This window comes from Schistocerca americana, chromosome 8 (genome assembly GCF_021461395.2).
Source record: "Schistocerca americana isolate TAMUIC-IGC-003095 chromosome 8, iqSchAmer2.1, whole genome shotgun sequence".
Lineage (NCBI taxonomy): Eukaryota > Metazoa > Arthropoda > Insecta > Orthoptera > Acrididae > Schistocerca > Schistocerca americana.
Window position 1 is genome coordinate 53709954 of NC_060126.1, and position 22163 is coordinate 53732116.

The following is a 22163-nucleotide window of genomic DNA, read 5'->3' on the forward strand; positions in this document are numbered from 1 at the left end:
ATTTGCGCTGTGTTTTGTTGTTGTAAATGGCACATTTTCCTTGCAACTAAAGTTTTATTTTGGTGTCATTCTCTCACTTATGTTTAATTGGTGCAGTTATATTCTACAGTAACAGGCTAAAGTAAAATTCTAATACATTCCAGGGTTTTTCCCAGACGAAAAAATTCTCAGGTTTTTCCCTGTTGTCCCGAAGCATAAACATCATGTTATACAATCACTTTTAATAAGATGTGAAATTCTTTTTTTTTTTTGGGTATGTGGTTCTTTCGGAGATGTCTGAAAGGACACCATATATATAAAATTAAGGCAATGACAGCCAACAGTCCCTTCAACGCAGATGCACACCAAGGTTGAACTCTTACAGGATATGGTGAGATGCCATGAGCCAAGGCACTACATAAGCAGTGTGCGGCATAAGTTGAGAATTTGGGTGTGACAGGAGGCATGCTAGGGTATCCATGCAGATGCAGTGGCCACTGCGTCTGGATGGTACATCTGTTTAGTAAGCAGGAGACCCAGGTTTGAATCCCAGTCCAGTACAAATTTTCAACTTTCCCCACAGACTGCATGTACAATACCTTTGTGTCTTGCTTATTTCTTTCACCAATAACTCCACTGTATTTCACAGTGTCACAAAAATTTTGATGTCACATACTTCTGTGACAATAAAAGACAAGAAAAAACCAACATAAAAATGGATTTGAATGGGGTGCAAAATATCAAAACTGTGCTCTTAGCCATTACACTACACCACAAGTGGGCTGATGAAGTGGTGCTGAAACTTTGACAGACACTGTCTCAGCAATTATCGAGTGTTGACATCTACACCTATATTCCTGGCCGCCTTTCAACCTACCAAGTTTCGACTGCGTCAGAGAGCGGCCTACGATGGGCTCCCCTTGCTAGATTTCCCCCAGTCTCACTGCTGCCAATTTCAGGCCTTAACCAACTTTCCATACCTAGCGTAATGTGAGCCCCAATGTTTTTGAGAAGCACTTCAAACTCTGCCACTCTGATGCAAAAGCTTCGATAGGATTTTAATACGTTCAATTATGGGTGGCATTTCTTTGGATCTCATCTTGCCACTTCCAGGTCCCATACAGCTATTATTTTCCCCTACAGAAATGGAATGGCCTTCTCAATGTTAACATATAAATTCCCACAATTACATAAGGTTTTCGGACGAACATAATACATCAACTTCCTTTTGATGTTCTAGGTCGTGTAAACTGACAAAGTCATCCATAACCCCCTCCATCCTCTATTGTAAGCTTAATTAAGAAGTGCCTTTTGTGTGTAACACTTCATTTACCTGAACCTCTTTCAACGCAGATATTAACCCATAAAAGGCATATCTCTCATACCTGTAATCACAGGTATTCTACCACTGGTAATGGTGTCCCCCTTACATTTTTAGCTATCAGTTTAACTAATATATTATTTCGCCTTCCTGTTATGGATAGGCCCCGTGTTGTGTACGCAATCTCCAAATAGCAGCAACTTAAGGGGTCCACATGTAGAATACTTCTCTGAACTATTCTTGAGTGCTGCTCAAATGTTTTGAATCCCTACCAGATCAGGTGAAAGGAAGGTGTCGAAGCAACTCAGAGGTATCGTGCTCAATTTGTCATTGGTAGTTTTGAACAACACACAAGTATTATGGAAATGATTTGGGAATTCAAACGGAAATCCCTGGAGGAGACAGATGCTCATTTTGCAAAATATTACAGAGAAACTGACATTTGTGGCAGACTGCAGAACAATGCTACTGCCATCAGCACACATCCTGCACAAGTACCGTGAAGGCAAGATAAAAGAAATCAGGGCTCAGATGATGATGATGATGATTGGATTGTGGGGCACTCAACTGCGCAGTTATCAGTGCCCGTACAAATTCCCAACCTTTTTTCTCAGTCCAATCTTGCCACGTGCATGAATGAAGAAGAAATGATGACAACACAAACACCCAGTCATCTCGAGGCAGGTGAAAATCGCGGACCCTGTGCTCGGGAAGCGAGATCGCAACCGCGAGACCACGAGCTGCGGACAAATCAGGACTCATACAGAAGCATGTAGACAGTCATTTTTTGCCTTGTTCCATTTTAGAATGCAACAGGAAAGCATCAGTTGGCGGGCTGAACAGCAAGGTCATCAGTCCCCCAACAGAAAAGTAGTTCATCTGAAGTTAGTAACAACTGCCAGATATCCGGCAGAATTAAGGGCATTGCCTTCTCATAGAAAGGAGTCCCTTATATCCACAGTTATTGCAGTAATGAATAGACTCTCCGTAGGACTCACATAAAACAAAATGTGAATGAGTCACTCTTTCCCCATCTCTCTCAAGAAGTTTTAAACAGACACACCATGTGCCACAGCACAGGAAGTGGGCTGCAGCTGCACCACAAGCAGGGCGCACAGTGCAGTGGGGAGGTCAGTCGACAGGCTGGCCCATCAGCTCCCTGTCCCTGATCCAGCAGTCTGCACTCAACTGCCCAGCCCGGCGGACTGGCCCACAGCCTGTACAGGCCAGGCCGCGAAACACAGGCAGGGCGAGTTGAAACTAGCACTGTGCACGACTCTAATCCCAGGGCTCATTTGTCGTGAGAGAACTCTCATGTACAACCAACCCCCTGCCAACTCAATTACATGGAAAGACATTTACAGAAGAAGTCTGGAGTTTCATAGCAGTAAAAGTGAGAAGGCTGAAAACATAATGGACATCAGTTGGAGAAACATTAATAACACAAGACGAGAGAAAAAAATCTGATGTGTAAGCAGCTGGGGCCAGGCGTGAGTACTGTGGGTTTCACAAGCTACATGGGCAGTCTCTCCTACAGCTGTACCACCCTTGCCCCTGATCAACTACAAAGGTTGAACACAGGAACAACACCTACTATTCATCAGAATGCTACCACAAAAAGAGAAAAAAAATGGTGCAGCAGAAAAAAGGGGCTAACTCCATCTAACAGCAACAAAAGTTGGTTGGTTGGTTGTTTGAGGTTAAAGGGACCAAACAGCAAGGTCATCAGTCCCTTGTTTCAAATAGACTCCATTCTGCTAACGGGACATCTCAGGATAGTCAGAAAAATAAAACGGATAAAGGGGAAACGTAAAAGGGCAGTCACGTTGTCATTAGTAAAAACAAATGAGGGAAGTTGGCAAGAGAACGAACCCAACACTATGCTGAAACAGCATAGGCAAGACCATCTGTGACTTAAAAGGTACAACTGCTATAATGCAGAAAGTACGTATGGGAATAGAAAAACTAACCAAGCCTTAAAAAGAAGGGGTAAAAACAGAGTAAAAGGGAAAGAAAAGAGGATTCCGGTCAGGGAGGTGAATCGGGAATCTCTGAACACTGCCTACAGTGGGAGACACCCAAACACTCACCGCCCTGCCCCAACACCAGAGGGAGATTAAAAACTTTAAAACTGAGAATAAAAACCACTCTCCCGGAGGAAACCTAGAACCAGAGAGACCACCCGGGAATCGTCAGCCAACATCAAAGGTAAAGTGTGGGGGAGTCTGTACTTAGCACGCAGAGCCAAAAGAAGGGGGCATTCAACCAAAATGTGGGCCACTGACTGGAAGGCTCCACAACCACATAGCGGGGGTGGCTCATCACGCAAAAGGAAACCATGGGTCAGCCTGGTATGGCCAATGCGGAGACGACACAATGTGGTCGAGTCCTTGCGGGAGAGGCTAAAGGAAGAACGCCATGGGCCTGGATTCACCTTAATGGCGCGAAGTTTATTAGACAGTGGAGTAGCCTCCCAAGAATTGGCCCATGACTGTGCAAAATGGGATTTGATGTGAAGCCGTAAATCCGCTGCAGGAGGGGTTACAGAAAACGGGGGGTAAGTAACTGCTCCCCCAGCCAAACGATCAGCGAGCTCATTACCCGGGATACCCACATGGCCCGGGACCCATAGGAAGTCAATGGAACAAGCAGCACGGTGAAGATCAGCGAGATGGTCATGGATGGCAGAGACCAAGGGCTGGCGCGAAAAACACCGGTCAATAGCAAGAAGGCCACTCATCGAGTCCGTACATAACAAAACGCGGTTGTGTTGGGATTGTTTAATAAAGGTAAGGGCCCGGGAAATTGCCATCAATTCCGCAGTAAACACCCCACATGAGGGTGGCAGTAGATGATTTTCCGTTCCAACAAAGGACGTGAAGGCATACCCAACATGATCAGCAGATTTAGAGCCATCAGTGTAAAAAACAACAGCATCCCGAAACTCCCATAAAATTTGGCGGAAAAAGGAACGGAACACCACCGGGGGGATGGAATCTTTCGGACCGCGGCGGAGATCCATCCGAATTCGAGGCCGAGGAACTAACCAAGGAGGGGTGGAGGGGAGGGAGCGAGGAAGACAGGACAAAGAAGGAAGCCGAAAATCACGGGTAAGAGACGCAAGGCGCAGCCCAACCGGTAAACCCGCCCGAGGGCGGGAGTCAGGCGGGCGACGTCCATGGTCTGGGAATAGGATAGAATAGGAAGGATGAGCGGGAGAAGAACGGATAGTAAGGGCATAAGACACCAGAAGCTGGGACTGCCGAACAGAAAGGGGGGGGGGGGGATCCCAGCTTCAACCAGGAGACTATCAACAGGGCTAGTAGGGAAGGCACCGGTGGCCAAACGGATACCACGATGGTGGACTGGATCCAGCACGTGCAGCGTGGAAGGAGCAGCTGAACCATAAACTTGACAACCATAGTCCAAACGTGACAGAACTAGAGCACGATAAAGACGGAGGAGGAGGGAACGGTCCGCACCCCAGGAGGAGTGGGCAAGGAAGCGAAGGACATTGAGTTTACGGAAACATCCTACCTTCAGGAGTCTGATATGGGGCAGCCAAGTGAGCTTGTTGTCGAAAAGAAGACCTAGGAAACGAAACTGTGGAACCACAGGCAATCTTTGTGCAGCGAGATAGAGCTCTGGATCAGGGTGGACCGTAGTACGGCGACAGAAGTGGACCACCCGCGATTTTAAAGGAGAGAATTGAAACCCGTGGGAGAGGGTCCATGCAGAGGCACGCCGTATAGCCACCTGGAGCTGCCGTTCTGCAGACGGCATCGAGGAGGAACTAACCCAAATGCAGAAATCATCCACATACAGGGCAGGGGCGACCAAGGGACCGACAGAGGCCACAAGTCCATCGATAGCAATGAGGATAAGAAGGACACTCAACACAGAACCATGTGGGATGCCCGTCTCCTGGGTCCGTGGAGAACTAAAAGCAGTACCAACTCGAACTCTGAATGACCGATGGATCAGGAACTGGCGGATAAAAATCGGGAGTGGGCCCCGAAGACCCCACTGATGAAGGGTTAGTAAGATGTGATGGCGCCAGGCCGTGTCATAGGCCTTGCGAAGGTCAAAAAACACTGCAACCAAATGGCGGCGCTGGGAAAAAGCCTGCCGAACTGCGGATTCCAAGCGAAGCAAATGATCGATTGGAGATCGTCCCTCTCGAAAGCCACACTGGTAAGGGGACAATAGATCCCGAGATTCGAGGACCCAAGTGAGCCGACGGGCTACCAGCCGTTCAAGTAACTTACAACCAACATTGGTCAAACTAATTGGCCGATAGCTGTCAACAGATAGGGGGTTCTGACCAGGCTTAAGGACAGGAACCACAATGCTATCCCTCCACTGAGAAGGGAAGTCACCCTGGAGCCAGATACGGTTAAACACCCGAAGAAGATGGTGCCGTTGTGGAGCACTGAGATGTTGAAGCAGCTGGTTATGAATGGAATCTGGGCCAGGAGCCGTATCATGAGAAGCAGATAGAGCAGAAAGAAATTCCCATTCAGTGAAAGGTTCGTTGTAAGATTCTGACTCACAAGTGGTGAAACATAAGGTGACAGCTTCAGCCTGCTGTTTTTGATGAAGGAAAGCAGCTGGATAGGAGGCCGACGCTGATGCCACTGCAAAATGGGTCGCAAGATGTTCTGCGAGAACTAATGGGTCCGTACAAATGCCATCTGGGAGGTGAAGGCCTGGGAGGGTGGACTGCCGATGGCAACCTTGGAGAGAGCGAAGTGTAGCCCATACCCGTGACAGAGGGACAGTGGAACCAAGGGAAGAAACGAATCGTTCCCAACATATCCGCTTGCTCTGTTTGATTAAATAACGGGCTTTAGCGCAAAGGCGCTTAAAGGTAGAAAGGCTGGCTACAGATGGGTGCCTCTTAAAGTGTTGCAAAGCTCGACGGCGATCACGGATGGCAATGGCAATGGCCGTACTCCACCACGGGACTTGCCGACGACGAAATTGTCCAGATGAGCGCGGGACAGCAAGGTTAGCAGCGCGAACAATCGCGTCAGACACGTCACGTAGGACGTCATCAATACAACCCGACAAAGAGGGAGAAAACTCGACCTGTGCAGTATATAGAGGCCAATCGGCGCGGTGGAAAGACCAACGAGGTAACCTCTCCATCGGGGAGCGGGAAGGGAGCGTGATAATCAACGGGAAATGGTCACTATCACAAAGGTCGTCGTGTGGCGACCAGTGTAATGATGGGAGGAGAGAGGGAGAAGAAAGAGAAAGATCAATGGCAGAAAAGGTACCATGACCAGCACTGAAATGAGTAGGGGAGCCATCATTTAGAAGGCACAGGTCGTGGTCTGCAATAAATTGGTCTATAAGAAGACCTCGTCTAGATGGAAAGGCACTGCCCCACAAAGGATGATGAGCATTAAAATCCCCAAGGAGGAGGAAGGGAGGAGGAAGTTGCTGAAGAAGGGTGGTTAAGGCAGCAGGTGTAAGAGTCCTGTCAGGAGGGAGAGAAAGATTGCATACTGTGACTGCAGAGTCTAAGTGGACCCTAACAGCAACTGCTTCCAATGTAGTTTGGAGAGGAATCCACGTGCTAGCAATGTCTGTACGGACCAACGTACAAACGCCACCAGAAGCCCACAAGGGTCCGACCCGATTTCGACAGAAAACACGGAACCCACGGAGGGTCGGTGAGTGAGCATCAGTAAAATGAGATTCCTGGAGAACCACACAAGCTGCTGAGTAGGACGAAAGAAGGGATTTCAATTCCAGAAGGTGACGATAGTAGCCATTACAATTCCATTGGAGAACCACAGAACGATGGTTTAAATGAGGGCTGAACACGCTAAATCCAGTCATACCGCCGGGTCCCCACCCGTCACCGACAAGGAGGGGGCGACATCCATAAACGACAGGTCAGAATCCGGTTGTGAAGCCGGGGAAGGGACCTCCGGTGACACCAGAGGCTCTTTGTCCCGGGACTTATGTTTCTTCTTCTTTTCAGGCTGAGATCGAGGAGGGCTGTGTGGCATAATGGAGCCAGCTGCAGCAAGATCAGGAACAGAAAGAGACCGGGCGACCTGGGGGCCGATAGACCGCGGCTCTCGCGGTCGCCGCGCTGCAGCAGACCTTTGACCTGGAAGGTGCCGGGAAGGGGCATCCCGGGAGAGGCGCCCTTGACCGGCAGACGCCGAAGGAGTGGGACACTTCTCCGGCTGGGGAGGGGGAGCGGCGCCCAGAGGAGAAGGTGTGGGAGCCGCAGGGGAGGGGGGGAAGGAGAGGGGTCCGGGACGGGGGTAAGGAAGGGGGAGGAAGGGATGAAGATGTAACCAAGGCGTAACTAGATGTCATGGACACAGGGTGCAATCGTGCATATTTCTTACGGGCCTCTGTGTAGCTTAAACGATCAAGAGACTTATACTCCTGTATCTTTTTTTCTTTCTTATAGACTGGGCAATCTGCTGAACGTGGAGAATGACTACCATGACAATTTACACATACAGGAGGGGGAACACAGGGACTCCCCTCATGGAGTGGACGTCCACAGTCACCACAGAGAGGGTCCTGGGTACAGCGAGAAGACATGTGGCCAAAACGCAAGCACTTAAAACACCGCATAGGAGGTGGGATGTACGGCTTCACATCACAGCGATAGACCATAATCTTAACTTTCTCAGGAAGGGTATCCCCTTCAAAGGCCAGGATAAAGGCACCAGTATCAATACGATTATCTTTAGGACCCTTCTGAACACGCCGAACAAAGTGAACACCCCGCCGTCCGAGATTGTCCCGAAGTTCCTCATCAGTTTGAAGGATGAGGTCTCTGTGAAAAATCACACCTTGTACCATATTTAGAGACTGGTGAGGGGTAATGGACACGGGAATTGTGCCAAGATGGGTACAGGCACGAAGGGCCGCAGATTGGGCAGCCGAAGCAGTTTTTATCAGTAATGAACCCGACCGCATCTTGCTCAGGGAGTCCACTTCGCCGAACTTGTCTTCAATGTGTTCCACAAAGAATAAAGGTTTGACACTGGTGAAAGTATCTCCATCAGTCCTGGTGCAAACTAGATAACGGGGGAAAGGTTTTGCCCCTAGACGACGGGCCTGACCCTCCTCCCAGGGGGTAGCCACGGAAGGGAAGGTCGAAGGGGCAAGAGAAGCAGCACTTGAGGAATCAGTACCACGCAGAGAGACGGCCGCAGAAGAGCGGCCAGAGGTTTGGACCCGTATGCGTTTCATCTGCATAGCGTCCGCCCTGATACCACCCACTCCGATCAGGGGCTCTCCTCACGGGCGCCACCCAGCCACAGCAAGGGCCGTCTGGCACGGCGGCCATTGCCGGGAGTTCCGATGCTCCAGGATGACGAGCAACCACTCCAAGGCATGCATGAGGAGGTCACAGCTCAGGTATCAGAAGTGTGATCCCTGTGTGTTCAGGGGGCTCAACCAAAAGGGTACATAGCGACCCCACCACACGGGCTGGCTACCGTGCTGGCTATGCACCCTAGCATCAGACAACGACGTAGAAGAAAAGGTGGAATGTACTAGGAGGGCACACGTCGGAGACACTAGGTAAGGTGCTCTTCCCCAAATGGCTCACACTACGGAAGAGAAATTTTGGAATGGAGGTCAAACCCCAGAGGGGGACCAAGGAATGCCAAAAGGAGGAGATGATTACGCAACAAAGCCGGAGTGTAAAACCAACAGAACCAGGAGGATAGCGGGGGCCAACATAAGCAAGGACACCAATAGAGGGAGAGGAGAGGGCGAGGGGAAAGGGGTATGGAGGGGAAAGGAGGGGAAGGGAAAGGAAATGCAGCCCGGGAGAGAAAGAAGGCTGCAATGGCTCGGGGCCCCGTGCTCGCCACGCACGTATCCACGAAAGAGTTGTGGACCCCCTGGGGGGAGCAACAAAAGCAGATTAAAAGAGGGATCATCATCAAGGGAGATGGAAAAGTAAATAGTGTCGAGGATCCCTTAGAGACAATGGTGGGAGACACCAGAACCAGGACCAAAACCACCCAGCTCCCGCCACATTAGTAGTTTAAAACATCAAGAATAAAAACCTCATACAGAAACAGGGAATCAGTTCAAATGTACGTGAGACGTCTGCCTATACTGGACGCAAAAAATCTGGAAGAACGTGCTTAGCACAGAGGTAGGACAGGCCACTTCACCATGATGTGATACAAGGCTCCAAGGCTGCCAGGAAAGTAACTGATTTTGTGATTTTTACGAGTTCCTAACCAGGAGTGAATAGTGTAATTTCATCTGTGTGCTTTGATAATTTAGTTTCTTGAGTTTCTGCTTATTAATTTAATATCTAACTGCCACAGTTATTGTATTTTTGTCTGCATTGGAAAGTAAACCGATTTTATGCCATATAACAAGTTCCTAATCAGGGGCAAATCATTTAGTTTCACCTGAGTGCTTCGGTAGTTAAGGTTTTTGAATCTCTGTGTATTAATCTAATTTATTAGACGTAGTTCCTGCATTTTCGTCAGGGTCTACAATAGAGTTCCTCAGCATGTGCCGATAGCCCATTATATGGGTAGTTTAGTTTTCAAGGTCTTTAGTAAGGATAGGGATTGTGCTTGTCGTGTGCGGATGCGAGCAGAGTTGGTGACACTTCACTCTCAGCTTCAGGTTGTGATGGCTTCGGTTACACAGCTTGAGGCTGCAGTGGATGGGCACCACTGTTATGGGTCAGCTGTGGGGATCCAACGGACATCTAGCATGTCCGAGTCTTCCAATCGGTCGTCACCAGTGTCCTGCCATGTTACTGCTCGCACTGAGGTTGACCCTTCACCTATGGTAGAGTGGGAGGTCACCCCGGGGAATAGCAGACGGCGAAAGACTTCCCAGGGAGCCGCACATAAAGGCTCCCCGGTTAGTCTGACATAGATGTCCCAGGTGCTGTCTTTGGCTGACACTGTTGCTCAGCAAGATGCCGTCGCCTGTCCTGTTTCAGAGGAAACCTCTCAGTCTGCAAGAGCCAGGCAATCACAGAGGGTGAGATTATTGACAGTGGGGAGCTCCAATGTTAGGCCATTATGGGACCCCTTAGGGACATGGCTGCCAGGAAGGGGAAGAAAGCCAATGGGGGTGGGGAGTCATTCCAGTCATGGAACGGGTTATTCTGGATGCCATGAAGAGAACAGTGTGCAGCCAACTGCAGGCGATGGCTCACATCGGTACCAATGATATGTGTCTCTTTGGATCGGAAGAAATTCTCTCTGGTTTCAAGTGGCTAACAGAAGTAGTAAAGTATGCCAGTCTTGCTTGTGAGATAAAAGCAGAGCTGACCATTTGCAGCATAGTCCACAGGACCGATTGTGGACCTCTGGTACAGAGCCAAGTGGAGGGTCTCAGTCAGAACCTCTGACAGTTCTACGACCATGTAGGCTGCAGATTCCTCAACTTGCACCATAGGATGTTTGGGTTTCAGGTTCTGCTGAATAGGTCAGGAGTCCCCTACATGCAGCAGGCAGCAACATGGGTAGCAGGGGCTGTAGGGTTTGGACTGAGCAGCTTTTTAGATTAGAGGGTCTCGGGAAAACACAAAAAGGGCTTCAGTCACAAAGCGTGCAGGCTGAACACAGAAAGAACAAAGATATTGTTCTTTCAGCTTATCACACACGCATCTCCTTCATATCTGACCTTGCTGTAATTTCTTAACTTTTAATCTGCAGTACATAACCAATAAATTATGGTTTGAATCGAAACCTGTTCCTGGAAATATTTTGCAGTTTAAACTCTGGTTTCTAAATTTGTCCTTTCATTACATATATCCAAACCCTTCCTGTATCTGCAGGTCTCTTCTACTCATGTAACCAGGACAGGTCAACCAAATTCGAGAGCAGAAACTTCATACAATCATTGAATTAATACCACCATTTTATTTAACGGTGTGCTTCTGGGTGAAAAAGAGGCTGTCTGTCATCAAAATATTGTTCTTAAATGGAAACAAGCCCATAGCATTTTGTACTTGCAACATATGAGAATTTCAAATGAAAAAATTAACATACTGTTTTTCCCGAAAAAAAATCTAATATCTGTATAGTCCATGAAAAAACCTCCAATTTAGTTATGTATTGTAAATGGTGAGCAGCATTCACAAGTATGGAGCATTACACAATTAACTGTAATGGGAAAGGTACAAACACTTATGATGTTACCATGAATAGCCACTAAAATACAATTCAGATTGCTTTAATAGCACTCTTGAGCGAAGCTGACAGACAGTTTCTTGGCACCAAGTGAAAGCTTTTTCATAATGGAAAAAAAACCTCTTATACAGTATTTTTTTTAATCATAGCCTGGTCTACACTTGCTCCTGCAGGCTCAAGTTATCAACAGCGGAACGTTTTCTCTCTGAAGTGTACTGCAACAGACTAAGATTCCATTTAAATTTTAGAAGCATACAAGACAGTAATTTCACATTCAGTTCTGTTCCCACACAGCTAATGAGAGCAATGTGTAGACTCAATCTGTGTCATCTTCAAAATGCCACAATATGTAATTTACAACCCGTTGCTTGCGAAGAGCTACACAACATATAAGCTTCAAAATTAATCGAGACAAAACTCTAGGACAGTAATTACAAAGTCAAACCGAAGTATTTCAACAGTCAATGCCATGTCTGTTGTCAAAATGGCCAATTCTCACTTTGTCCTGAAATCCTCAAATGCTCCCCCCACCCCACATGTCATGATACCAAACATGTACTGACTGAACTTAGTTTTTCAGTGGAATACTTGGTATTGCCACTTTCAGTTCTGCATCATAATACGTACTAAGGTACTGCAGGTGTTGCGGCAGCTCCCATTATGTGTTCAACTCAAAGAGTTACATTCTGTTACCAGTATCTTTGTTGCTGCATTGATTATTGCTTTTTAATATATACAATTTCATATTAACAATGGTTAATTGTGGTTTCAGAGTGTATAGTGTCTGGCATTACAGAAGTGACTGATTCCACCAGTCTGCTTTGACCATGATGTCATCAATATGGCAGAAACAGTTACTTCTAGTGTGTACAAAATGACGACAATAAAATCACTACCAACACACGCCAATAAAGGCGAACAAAAATAAAAATAACACACTGTCTCAATTCAAAAGGCATAGTCCATATCAATTCAGGCAGGGCAGGAAAAAATCTTACCTTCATAGTCTCGGATGTTTAAATGAAGGACTAAGTAAGGAACACATTTTTTTTTTTTCTCTCAAAAAAAAAAATTCTGCCCAGAGATACAGCCCTCCAAAGATGACACTGTGCATACCATTTTGAAGGTGTGAATTTTAGAAAAAAATTTAAAACGCTTATCTCTGGAATAGTTCTAGATATTTTGTTGTTTTTTTTTTATTTGAAAGATAATTGCTTTACGATTAGAAAGAAATCCTTCATTTGGACTTATCTGACGAAGTTCTTTTACTATAACATTCCGAACTTTTCTATAATTTATAGAAAAAATTCCAGAATGAGATTTTCACTCTGCAGCGGAGTGTGCGCTGATATGAAACTTCCTGGCAGATTAAAACTGTGTGCCCGACCGAGACTAGAACTCGGGACCTTTGCCTTTCGCGGGCAAGTGCTCTACCATCTGAGCTACCGAAGCACAACCCACGCCTGGTACTCACAGCTTTACTTCTGCTAGTATCTCGTCTCCTACCTCCCAAACTTTACAGAAGCTCTCCTGCGAACCTTTTTAGAGAGAAAAATTGTTTTTTCAAAAATGCTAATGCATAAAATTTTAATTTTTTTTCTGTTGATTAGTACCACATAGTTCTACATTCCACTTTTACTTTGAACAGGTTTTGTAAAGAATTGAAATTTTTGCCACATATGAAACCTGTTTTATTACCACATTATCACACAACAGGCCCATAAAAATCAAAACCTAACATAATTTTAGTTCTAAGACATGAGTAAGAGACTTATTTTCCAAGCATTTTAAATGGTTTCAAAATGTATGATTTGTCCAAAGACGTAAAGGTTTCAGTTTATATGTAACTTCTGTGCACTCTGTTTTGTACTGAAATTAGCCAGGCAGTGAACTAAAAATTTGTTCCACTGCTTCAGTATCTTCCTTTGATATAGAGTGATGCCTTCCTGTTGAACCAATTGGAATTGGAGCACTTACAATCTTCAAAACATTGTGCACAGAAAGTGAGCACTGATGACATTGCTGCTGTCCTTCAGCTGAAAACCTATATCCAACAGCTGGTCCATGTGGTAGCATAAAGTTCAGTACAATTTCGTTAAACTCATAACTGGTGTCTATCCACCAGTCATCGTCATAAGCACACACCACAAACACCCCCCATTTCAGGTTGTGAATCTGATTATCATCCTGCTGTTTCTCAGGTGTTGGCCAAACAAACGAAATTTCTTCTTCCTTGCTCTTTAAAGTGCATGCAATACGAGTTTGCCCATCACTTTTGAGTCCAAAATGTGTCTTCAGAATTCCTTTCACAGGAGTAGTTTGTCTGGACCTTTCTATTTTCAGCTCACAGAATTCTTCAATTTCCTCTTTGGACAAAAGAATGAGGGCTGTGGATGTGTAAGATTTCATGATTCTCGTAAAATCGGACAGTTCCACATATGTGTGTGCCTGGTACGAGCCGCCAGGACTGTCATCAATGTCATGTTGTTGCCGCAAACATAACATCTAACATATACAGCGATAAGATCAAACATCTGCAGAAACTGTAGATAGACATCATATCATGACACATCTCAGAATATAATGACACACTAATGAACTTCATCCATGCCCAACAAAAAATCAGTTTAAGAAATTCCACTTCTTACTGCACAACAAACACCAAACTTATCAGACCTAACAAACACACCACATACATATAAAAATGGCCAATATATCACTGAAAACATTCCCACAGCCCACACTACCACACCAATGACCTAAATTCAAAACCACATTAGCACGCCAAAACTCAAATGAACTAAATACCACACGTTAAACTAAGCACATCCACCACCATAGGGCACCATCAAATACAACAACAAGACATCTACAAACCGAACCAACTCAAAACTGCACACCATATTGATTTTACACACCACAATACCATTACATCACGAGTCAAAGCAGACAGGTGGACTCTGACCATTCCGTTGACCCAGCATGGTAGCATTCAACAGTAACCACTCACAGTTGGCCTCTTAACATATATATCTACACCTTACTTTACAATCCACCTAATGGTGGGTGATGGAGAGCATTTATTAGACAGCCATATGTGTTGGGTCCTATCTTACTAAACGTCTACAACAGATATGTGACAAAACATCCAAATACACATCTCTCCACTAAGGGCCAATCCCCTCGGCCACTCCTCCACTTCTGACTAAATTACTGTATTTCCACTTAGCTGCAACAACCCACTAAAATTGATCATATATATTAAAACAAAGAACAAAACACTCCATTTTGCTGATACACTACTCCAAAATACTTAGAATACTAAAAACTATCAGGATTTATAACTTATACACAAATTTGCACACAAACAGAGCCACAGTTTTTCCTTCTCAAAGTCACTAGTTATTTAAATTCAGCATAATATACAGTTGCCACAAGTGAATCGTAGGTCCCATTCATAAAAAGAAACCTACATTAAATAAAACAGCTTCTTTGGCATCAACATCCTGTTTCCATAGTACCACTTCAATTTTGGAAATGCCATGCAAAATATATTGATTACTACATAGTTTATATAACTTCTTTTATCCCTTATTCACTAACTTCATTAATACTATCTTGCTAGTACTTCAGATTATTAGATAGCCACAAGTGTTGTCTCTCTCTGTTTCTTACTAAACTTTTAAACATGTCTTGCCATTACAATTTTCTGCTTTAGTTTTCTACTGTTATGTCAAAATATACCTCCAAGTACACAATTCATTCAAGGTTTTAACGTTTTTTTGTCTCACTCACAATTTTGTGTGGGTGTGTGTCTGCATCTGTGCTACCTAGTCATCGTCTATAGTCCATGATGTCCTATTATGGATATTTGCCTGCCAATATCACTTCACACATGAACTAATACAAACAGTGCATTTTTAATGTGTGCACATGAATAAAAAAATGCCTTTGTGTGGGTGCCCAACGTTACTGGTAGTTTGAGGACATACGTAAATGAAGAGATCTCTTCGTTAAGGTATGTGCACACAATGCCCCTTTTCTCTTGTGCAGCCACTGATACACAGGAACAAAAGCACACTTGCAAAAATTAGTTGGAAGAACATATTTAGGCATGTGTGTTCTTGTGTGCACACATTACACCACTGTTCCAAGAAGTTTGCTATGCATCCATTTCTTTGTTTAGCAATTTGTACTGTGTTTACTGCAATGAAAGGTGACAGAAAAAGAACTACAAGGTAACTACAGGTAAAACAGCACCATATGTAAACAGCATAGGTAGAAAAAAATACAATGTGACAGTAACATTTTGTTCATAAATTTCATAAGGCCTTAGAAAACTGCAATGATAAGGCTGGAAATAACAATCCATCAGTTGGCAACCAGTGACGTAACTACCAGTTTCAGATATTTCTTTCACTCTTCAAAACAAAGCATTTAAACTATTATGCTTCAAACTGAGAAATAGTAAAGAGATATTCTTAGCGATTGAGTGAATATTAATTGACTTTCATTGCATATAAAAGAAACATGATGCGACAATTTTTTTTTAATAAATAAAAAAAAAAATTGTGTTTCTATCGACCTGCCAGCGCTTTCGTATGGTAAGTCACATCATCTTTGTTTTTAAATATATTTTTCCCGCGTGGAATGTTTCCCTCTATTTTACACACTTCACTTCAATTTCTAGTAGTTTGTTGAGGATTTCCACCTACTTTTTCTTTTCTTTAGTTCAGATGTCAGGTTCCTCAACTGCTGTGCTATTAGGTCACCATAAAATGAATATTCACCCACAATTTTCACATGCACTTCTCATAAACTTTCATGCTACTACTTCTCTGTTTCCCCTCCTTCAAAACTAAACTTATTCTTTGCAGTGACAAGACAGGAGACCTTTTATCCAATATGGTTCAAATTGCTCTGAGCACTATGGGACTTAACATCTGAGAACTATTTAAACCTAACTTAAGGACATGACACACATCCATGCCCGAGGCAGGATTCGAACCCGCAATAATAGCAGCAGCGCGGTTCCAGACTGAATCACCTAGAACCACTCTGCCACAGCGGCCGGCTGTTATATAATAATTGATGCTCAGAGCATCTTACCTGAAATGTTTAATCAATAACGCATGGGGTGGACAGTCTTTCACAAATGTATTTTTAAGCAGCTTTTCCACATGCATTGCAGTGCTGTTTGAAATTTAAGCTCATGCGCAAAGTTAAATAGAAATGTGGAATCATGTGAATGCACCTTCACAAATACATTTTAAAGGAGCTTCAGAGCACGCCCGTTCCATTTTAACACAGTAAATAGATATTGGGAGAACTTTCCACTCTCAAACAAATTACAAGCATTGGTCCAGTACACTGAATGGACCACTCAGCACAGTCAAAGAAATGGAAACCCATTTACAATACAATATGGACCCCAAAAACAGTTATAACATACATCAATTGGATATCTAATCCACACGTACAATAGGACAGTCTACAACTGTTTTTCCATATTAAGCAGTTTTCACATATGGTTCATAACACTATAGTTAAACATACCTCTTGACATTTATCAGTTTTACTTACTATTTCCAGCCAGAAGTTATCTAGATCACTAGCTCTCTGTTTCTTCTCCAAGTTAATCAACCAACGCCCACCCCTTTTATTCACTTCATCTTCCCACATTGGTCGAATACCCTTCTTGAATAACGAGTAATCGCAGCCTTGTCGTAGTTCACTTGCTGCTTTAATATGATTGTATAAACTGTAGATGGAAAATTTGATGATTGTAACATCGTGTTCGCACTGATGAATAACACAATTGCTTATTCTGATGTGTGATAATACCTCCAGAAGTCCTCCGCTGTCTGAAAGCTTGTTACTTCTTTCTGATTTTCCTCCCAGCTCTTCTGTTTGTCGTTATCTAAATACCACAGAGTCCATGTGTTTTGCAACGGGTGTTTAATAGAGAGTTCTGGTGATACATCATTAACACCATCTTCTTTCTTGTCCGTATCCTAATAAAAAAAAAAAAGGGGGAACGTTATTCAACACAAGTGTTCCATTTTCGCAACCCAGGTTGAACAGCCGGCCACATGCTGCATGCCCGTACTGCATAACAAGCTTGTATACAAAACATTTGTATTAAAATATTGCTGCACAATTACAAACAGCAGTCACCATCACCACACACAACTGAAACTACATGCATTTCACCTTACCTCCATACCATCGACTTTATTCTCAGCCATGTCACAAGAGACGAACCACCATTATTTGACCGAATTGTCACAGAGCCATCTAGTGGTCAAATCGACACTTACTTTCCATGAAGCCATCTCAAAACTCATCACTGGTCAACAACTACATATGGGATAATCGAGTCACTTTCTCAATCTCTAAACTACACCTCTAAATGGCAGAAGTGGTGATAAAATTCTATATTCAAGCTGTTAAACGGGTATCCTATGTCATGAAAAGTAAAATTATTCACCATAGTATTAATGACTCTCTACAATATGGACAATAGAAGGAAGATTAGGGTTTAACATCTCGTAAATAAAACATGGATATTGCTTCTACGACTCAATATTCAAATTAAAATTAAAATCTGTCAACATCACCTACTACGCAAAACGTTCCAACGCTACAGTGAATTTCTCGCATTTCTCTGTTCATTTTTGTATCATTAATTGTTCATATAAAGGTGCGGCCACACGGTGGCTCTTTATTCGTGCTCAATGGCAGACGCAAGGGAAGCAAAGGACATGAACAAAAATTTGTGGAAAAAAACCATGTACCCATGGGCGTTCGCGTATCCACACGTTGCCTCATTGCGCAAATAGTCTGCTATGGATCTCCTTCTTTACTTGGGAGCTTGTGTTGTGTTTACTGTGATGAAAAGGCTACGGAAAAAGAAAAGGTGACTGTAGGTAAAGAAGTACCTAAATAAAAAAGGTTCAAGAAATACAAAGTTACGACAGCGTTTTGCCAGCATATTTCATACGGAGGCCACAGTGAAATTTCAGATTTTCTGCTTGCAAAACTGGAGCGACAAGGCTAGCAATAACATTTCGTTAGTTAGTAACTGGCAGCTTATATACCAGACTGAACCATTTATTTTGCATTTCAAAACAAAACATTTCTGTGACTGAACCTGAGAAATACTTAAGGGAGTTTGTTAGTCGTTATGTGAAGGTTAATTAACTTTTCGGGCTCTCTACTAGAAAGGAAACCTGCAAAGTGATTTTTTTATAGTTTGGGATAGAGACCGCTTGTATGTTATGTTCGCTCTTTGGAATATTTGATTACTCCTTGTTTATTACTACCCACAGTTGTAATTGATTTTTGACTGATAAATATAAGTCATTTAGAGTAATAGTGTGATTACTTAATCGCTACATAAAGCATCATGCAAGAGAGCCAACAACTGATCAATTCGCAAACAAAATAAGAAGCACCAGCGGAAGGAACTGCACGAAGTAACACAGTATTACATATCGTCTAACGACATGAAGTGAAAACAAATGGAATTACTCATTTATTCACAAATGTTAGTATAAAAAGACATCAATCATCAACGCAGATATTTCTGCAGATCATGATGACAATATAACTCACTTATTTGGTTAGTTCTAGGGTGTGCTGACAAGTATCTTCCTTCATGAGGAATGCTGATTGTTTTGTGAGGATTGGTGTAAAGTAATTCTCATTTATTGTTATTTCGTGGAAGGAGAGAAGACTTTGAGCTTTCATAAACCACACAGTCTCGTACATTGATATTCTTGTATCGGGCCAAACTTCTTATCATAATAAGTTTTTCTGTGAATGCCGTAGCTATTGTGAGCATTAAACGTGATCGTTGTGAGTTGTTTAGTGAATTTCGATGCCATTTGTTGCGAGTTGTCATCGCAGATAGTAGTGGTAAGTGGTGAACTCTGCGTAAGTAAGCAAGAGATATAATCTTGAGGATATATGGTTTAGCAAGAGATGTAATCTGGAGGATATATGGTTTCTTCGAGCAGAGAGCATGCTGCAACTGTCGCTTTGAATCGTCAACAATGCAATCCCCGGCGGGGCCACGACATGCGCAAACCGCGGTCGTTCGTGGTTCGGACAGATAAAACTTTGGATTGATCTAACTCTTTATTTCGAAAATCAAATTATGGTGACAGCTGAAGTCAAGCATAAACAAATGGAACTCTCTATGACAAAAAAAAAGAATCATATTATGGCTTGACATTTGTCATGGAGGAACCACCAATATCGACTGTACGCTTCCACTATATTGGTGGTGGTTCCTACAATGCCTCCCACTCCCCCCCCCCCCCCCTTCCCACTTGTAGAGCAAAGATCTAGGCACATATGGGTACTTGTCTTTTTTTACCCAGCCTGCCCTACAGCACTTCTCTAAGAACGGTGCCTTCCCAGTCATGATCATCCTCTTAGTGTGCTCCTTCCTGGGGCTGTCACCTCTTGTGTTTTTTATTGTCAGGCCAGTGCCAGATACAGAAAAACCAAAAGGAGGCAGAGCTAAAAATTACTTGAGCTATCTTTACTTTTACCATAATAAAAAATAATCAAGTCACGTGCAAAGTTTAAGAAAGTTTTATTTAAACTGATTATACACATATACAAGACAATGCCATCTTATGATATGAGGGAGAGTTCCAATGATGACGTCATGCGGCAATTTATGTATGTGGAACTTTTACTGTCGATTCCGTTTCTTTCTAGTGCATTCGATAGAGGGCCTATACAGTAACAATAGGAACCTTCTCGAAAGTCACTGTTACCAGAGATATATGCATCAATAGTTTCCCATACCTAATTAGTATTACGAGTTAGGTATAGGAAACTATTGTTATGTTATTAGTAAAAATATTGTTATGAGTCTTGTAACAATGTTTTTACTGAGAAACTACTATGAATTACCGGTACTATTATTAATACTTCACAATCAACTGGTCACTCTCACTCTTGACCAATCTTTACACTTGCACTTGCTACAACTAGGACTTATTACTTATTAACTCTTCAGTCTTAATATTTCTACTTCTGAATGTAAACTAGCTTCCTATTTGGCGAATAGTCAGTACTTATAACGCCACATATCGAAGTCTCTCTGTACAAGAAAATAATAGAATATTCGCGACTTTTCTCGAAAAAATGCCAGACAGTCTAACGTATCGAGATCACTAGAATGGCCACGACTTTTCTCATAGGTATGTGTTAGCTATCTAAGTGCCAGGCAGAAACATAAAAAATATGATGACGTAGATGCGCGTGCTACATAGGGAAGTGTACCTACTTGATTCAGTCGAGTTGACTGACGAGAGAAACAGACGATTAGCGTGCGGGCTGACTGGTGGGAGCGGTACGGGTGGCAACGCAGGTGGCGCCACAAGGCCGGGGCACATGCCCAGCGCGCCCCCCATATGTAAAAAACAAAGGCTGCTATTGCCTGTATACATGTTGATGTGATGCTGCTCCCAATGCTTGCTGGCTGGCTCGTCTAGTATTATTAATAGGGGTGCCTGTGGTACCAGGTGAGCTATTAACATCACTTTTCGTAAGTTTGCCTTTACATGTCAAACTGTCCTGTCTGTGTCCATATTTCACAGCAATGGGCAATTTCAAAGACTTCTGTTAATGTGCTTTTAGCAGATGTTGTCGACAGAAACTGAGTGCACCCAGGGATCTTTAAAGCTGCTGGTGAGCCACTGGTCGGGTCATCTCGTCCATTATCGCTATCTTATTCCCGAGTGGGTGTATTCCGTCTGACACTTCATAACCCAAAAATGTCACCTGCTGTCTCTGCAGTGTGCATTTTGCATCATGTACTATTGTGCCATACTTCTTGATACATTCAAACACAGCAGACAATTACTTCTCATGAAAGTTTTCTGACACCGATAACATCAATATGCCGTCAATATAGGCAAAACATCCTTTCAGCCCTCGTAAGTGCATCATTTATAATTCGTTGCCACATTTGCAGTGCATTTTTCAATCCAAAAGACATTCGGACACACTCAGATAAACCATATGGCGTTGTAACTGATGCCTTAGATATAGCTCTTCCACTACCAGTATCTGGTGATAAGCTTTTTTTACAGTCAGTGATGCTGAAGCTATTCGCCCTGCTAACTCCTTAGTGAAGGCGCGAATGTTAGGTACTTGGTAATAGTCGGGTATGGTACTTGCATTCAACCCATCATAATCTCCAAATGACCTTCATGAGCCAGATGTACATATGACATTTGCCATCAGTGATTCCTCGAATATTGGTTTTGGTGCTATGAACCAATCAGATATTAACATGAGAGGACATAGATAGACTGATTGTCTGGGAGGGGTGTAGACGTGATGCACAGTCTTGTGAATCACTGCAGGCACACTTATCACCTTGTTAGACTTTACGGCATGTGGCACTGCTCCATATTTATGTTTGTTGTTCAGGTAAGTTTCAATCTCATGATTTCTTTTAATCTGTGCGCCATTGATGTCTATTACGATTTTCATGACACAAACAAAATCTGCACCTAATATTGTTTCTGAAACCTCTGAAGGAATGAAAGTTCAGCAGCTGCTATGCTCGAATGCTAACTCCATCTCTGTCACATACTATGAGTAACTTTAGCTGATTTATTTTCTCCAATTAATCGCAATAATGTAATCTTATTGACGTCCTGATAGTCTGT

General features: G+C 43.5%; 1 protein-coding gene across 1 annotated transcript in view; it reads right to left on the reverse strand.

The window, feature by feature from the left end:
• The window catches only part of LOC124545155 (eukaryotic translation initiation factor 4E-like), a 41408-nt gene extending 23596 nt beyond the window's left edge, over positions 1-17812 (reverse strand). Inside the window, exons 1-3 of the mRNA XM_047123988.1 lie at positions 17682-17812; positions 17308-17477; positions 17047-17224 (exon numbers count right to left, since the gene is read on the reverse strand). Coding sequence (XP_046979944.1) covers positions 17047-17224; positions 17308-17477; positions 17682-17711 — 378 coding nt within the window. The 5' untranslated portion in view covers positions 17712-17812. The remainder of the gene's footprint in view (positions 1-17046; positions 17225-17307; positions 17478-17681) is intronic.
• Positions 17813-22163: the final 4351 nt, after the last annotated feature.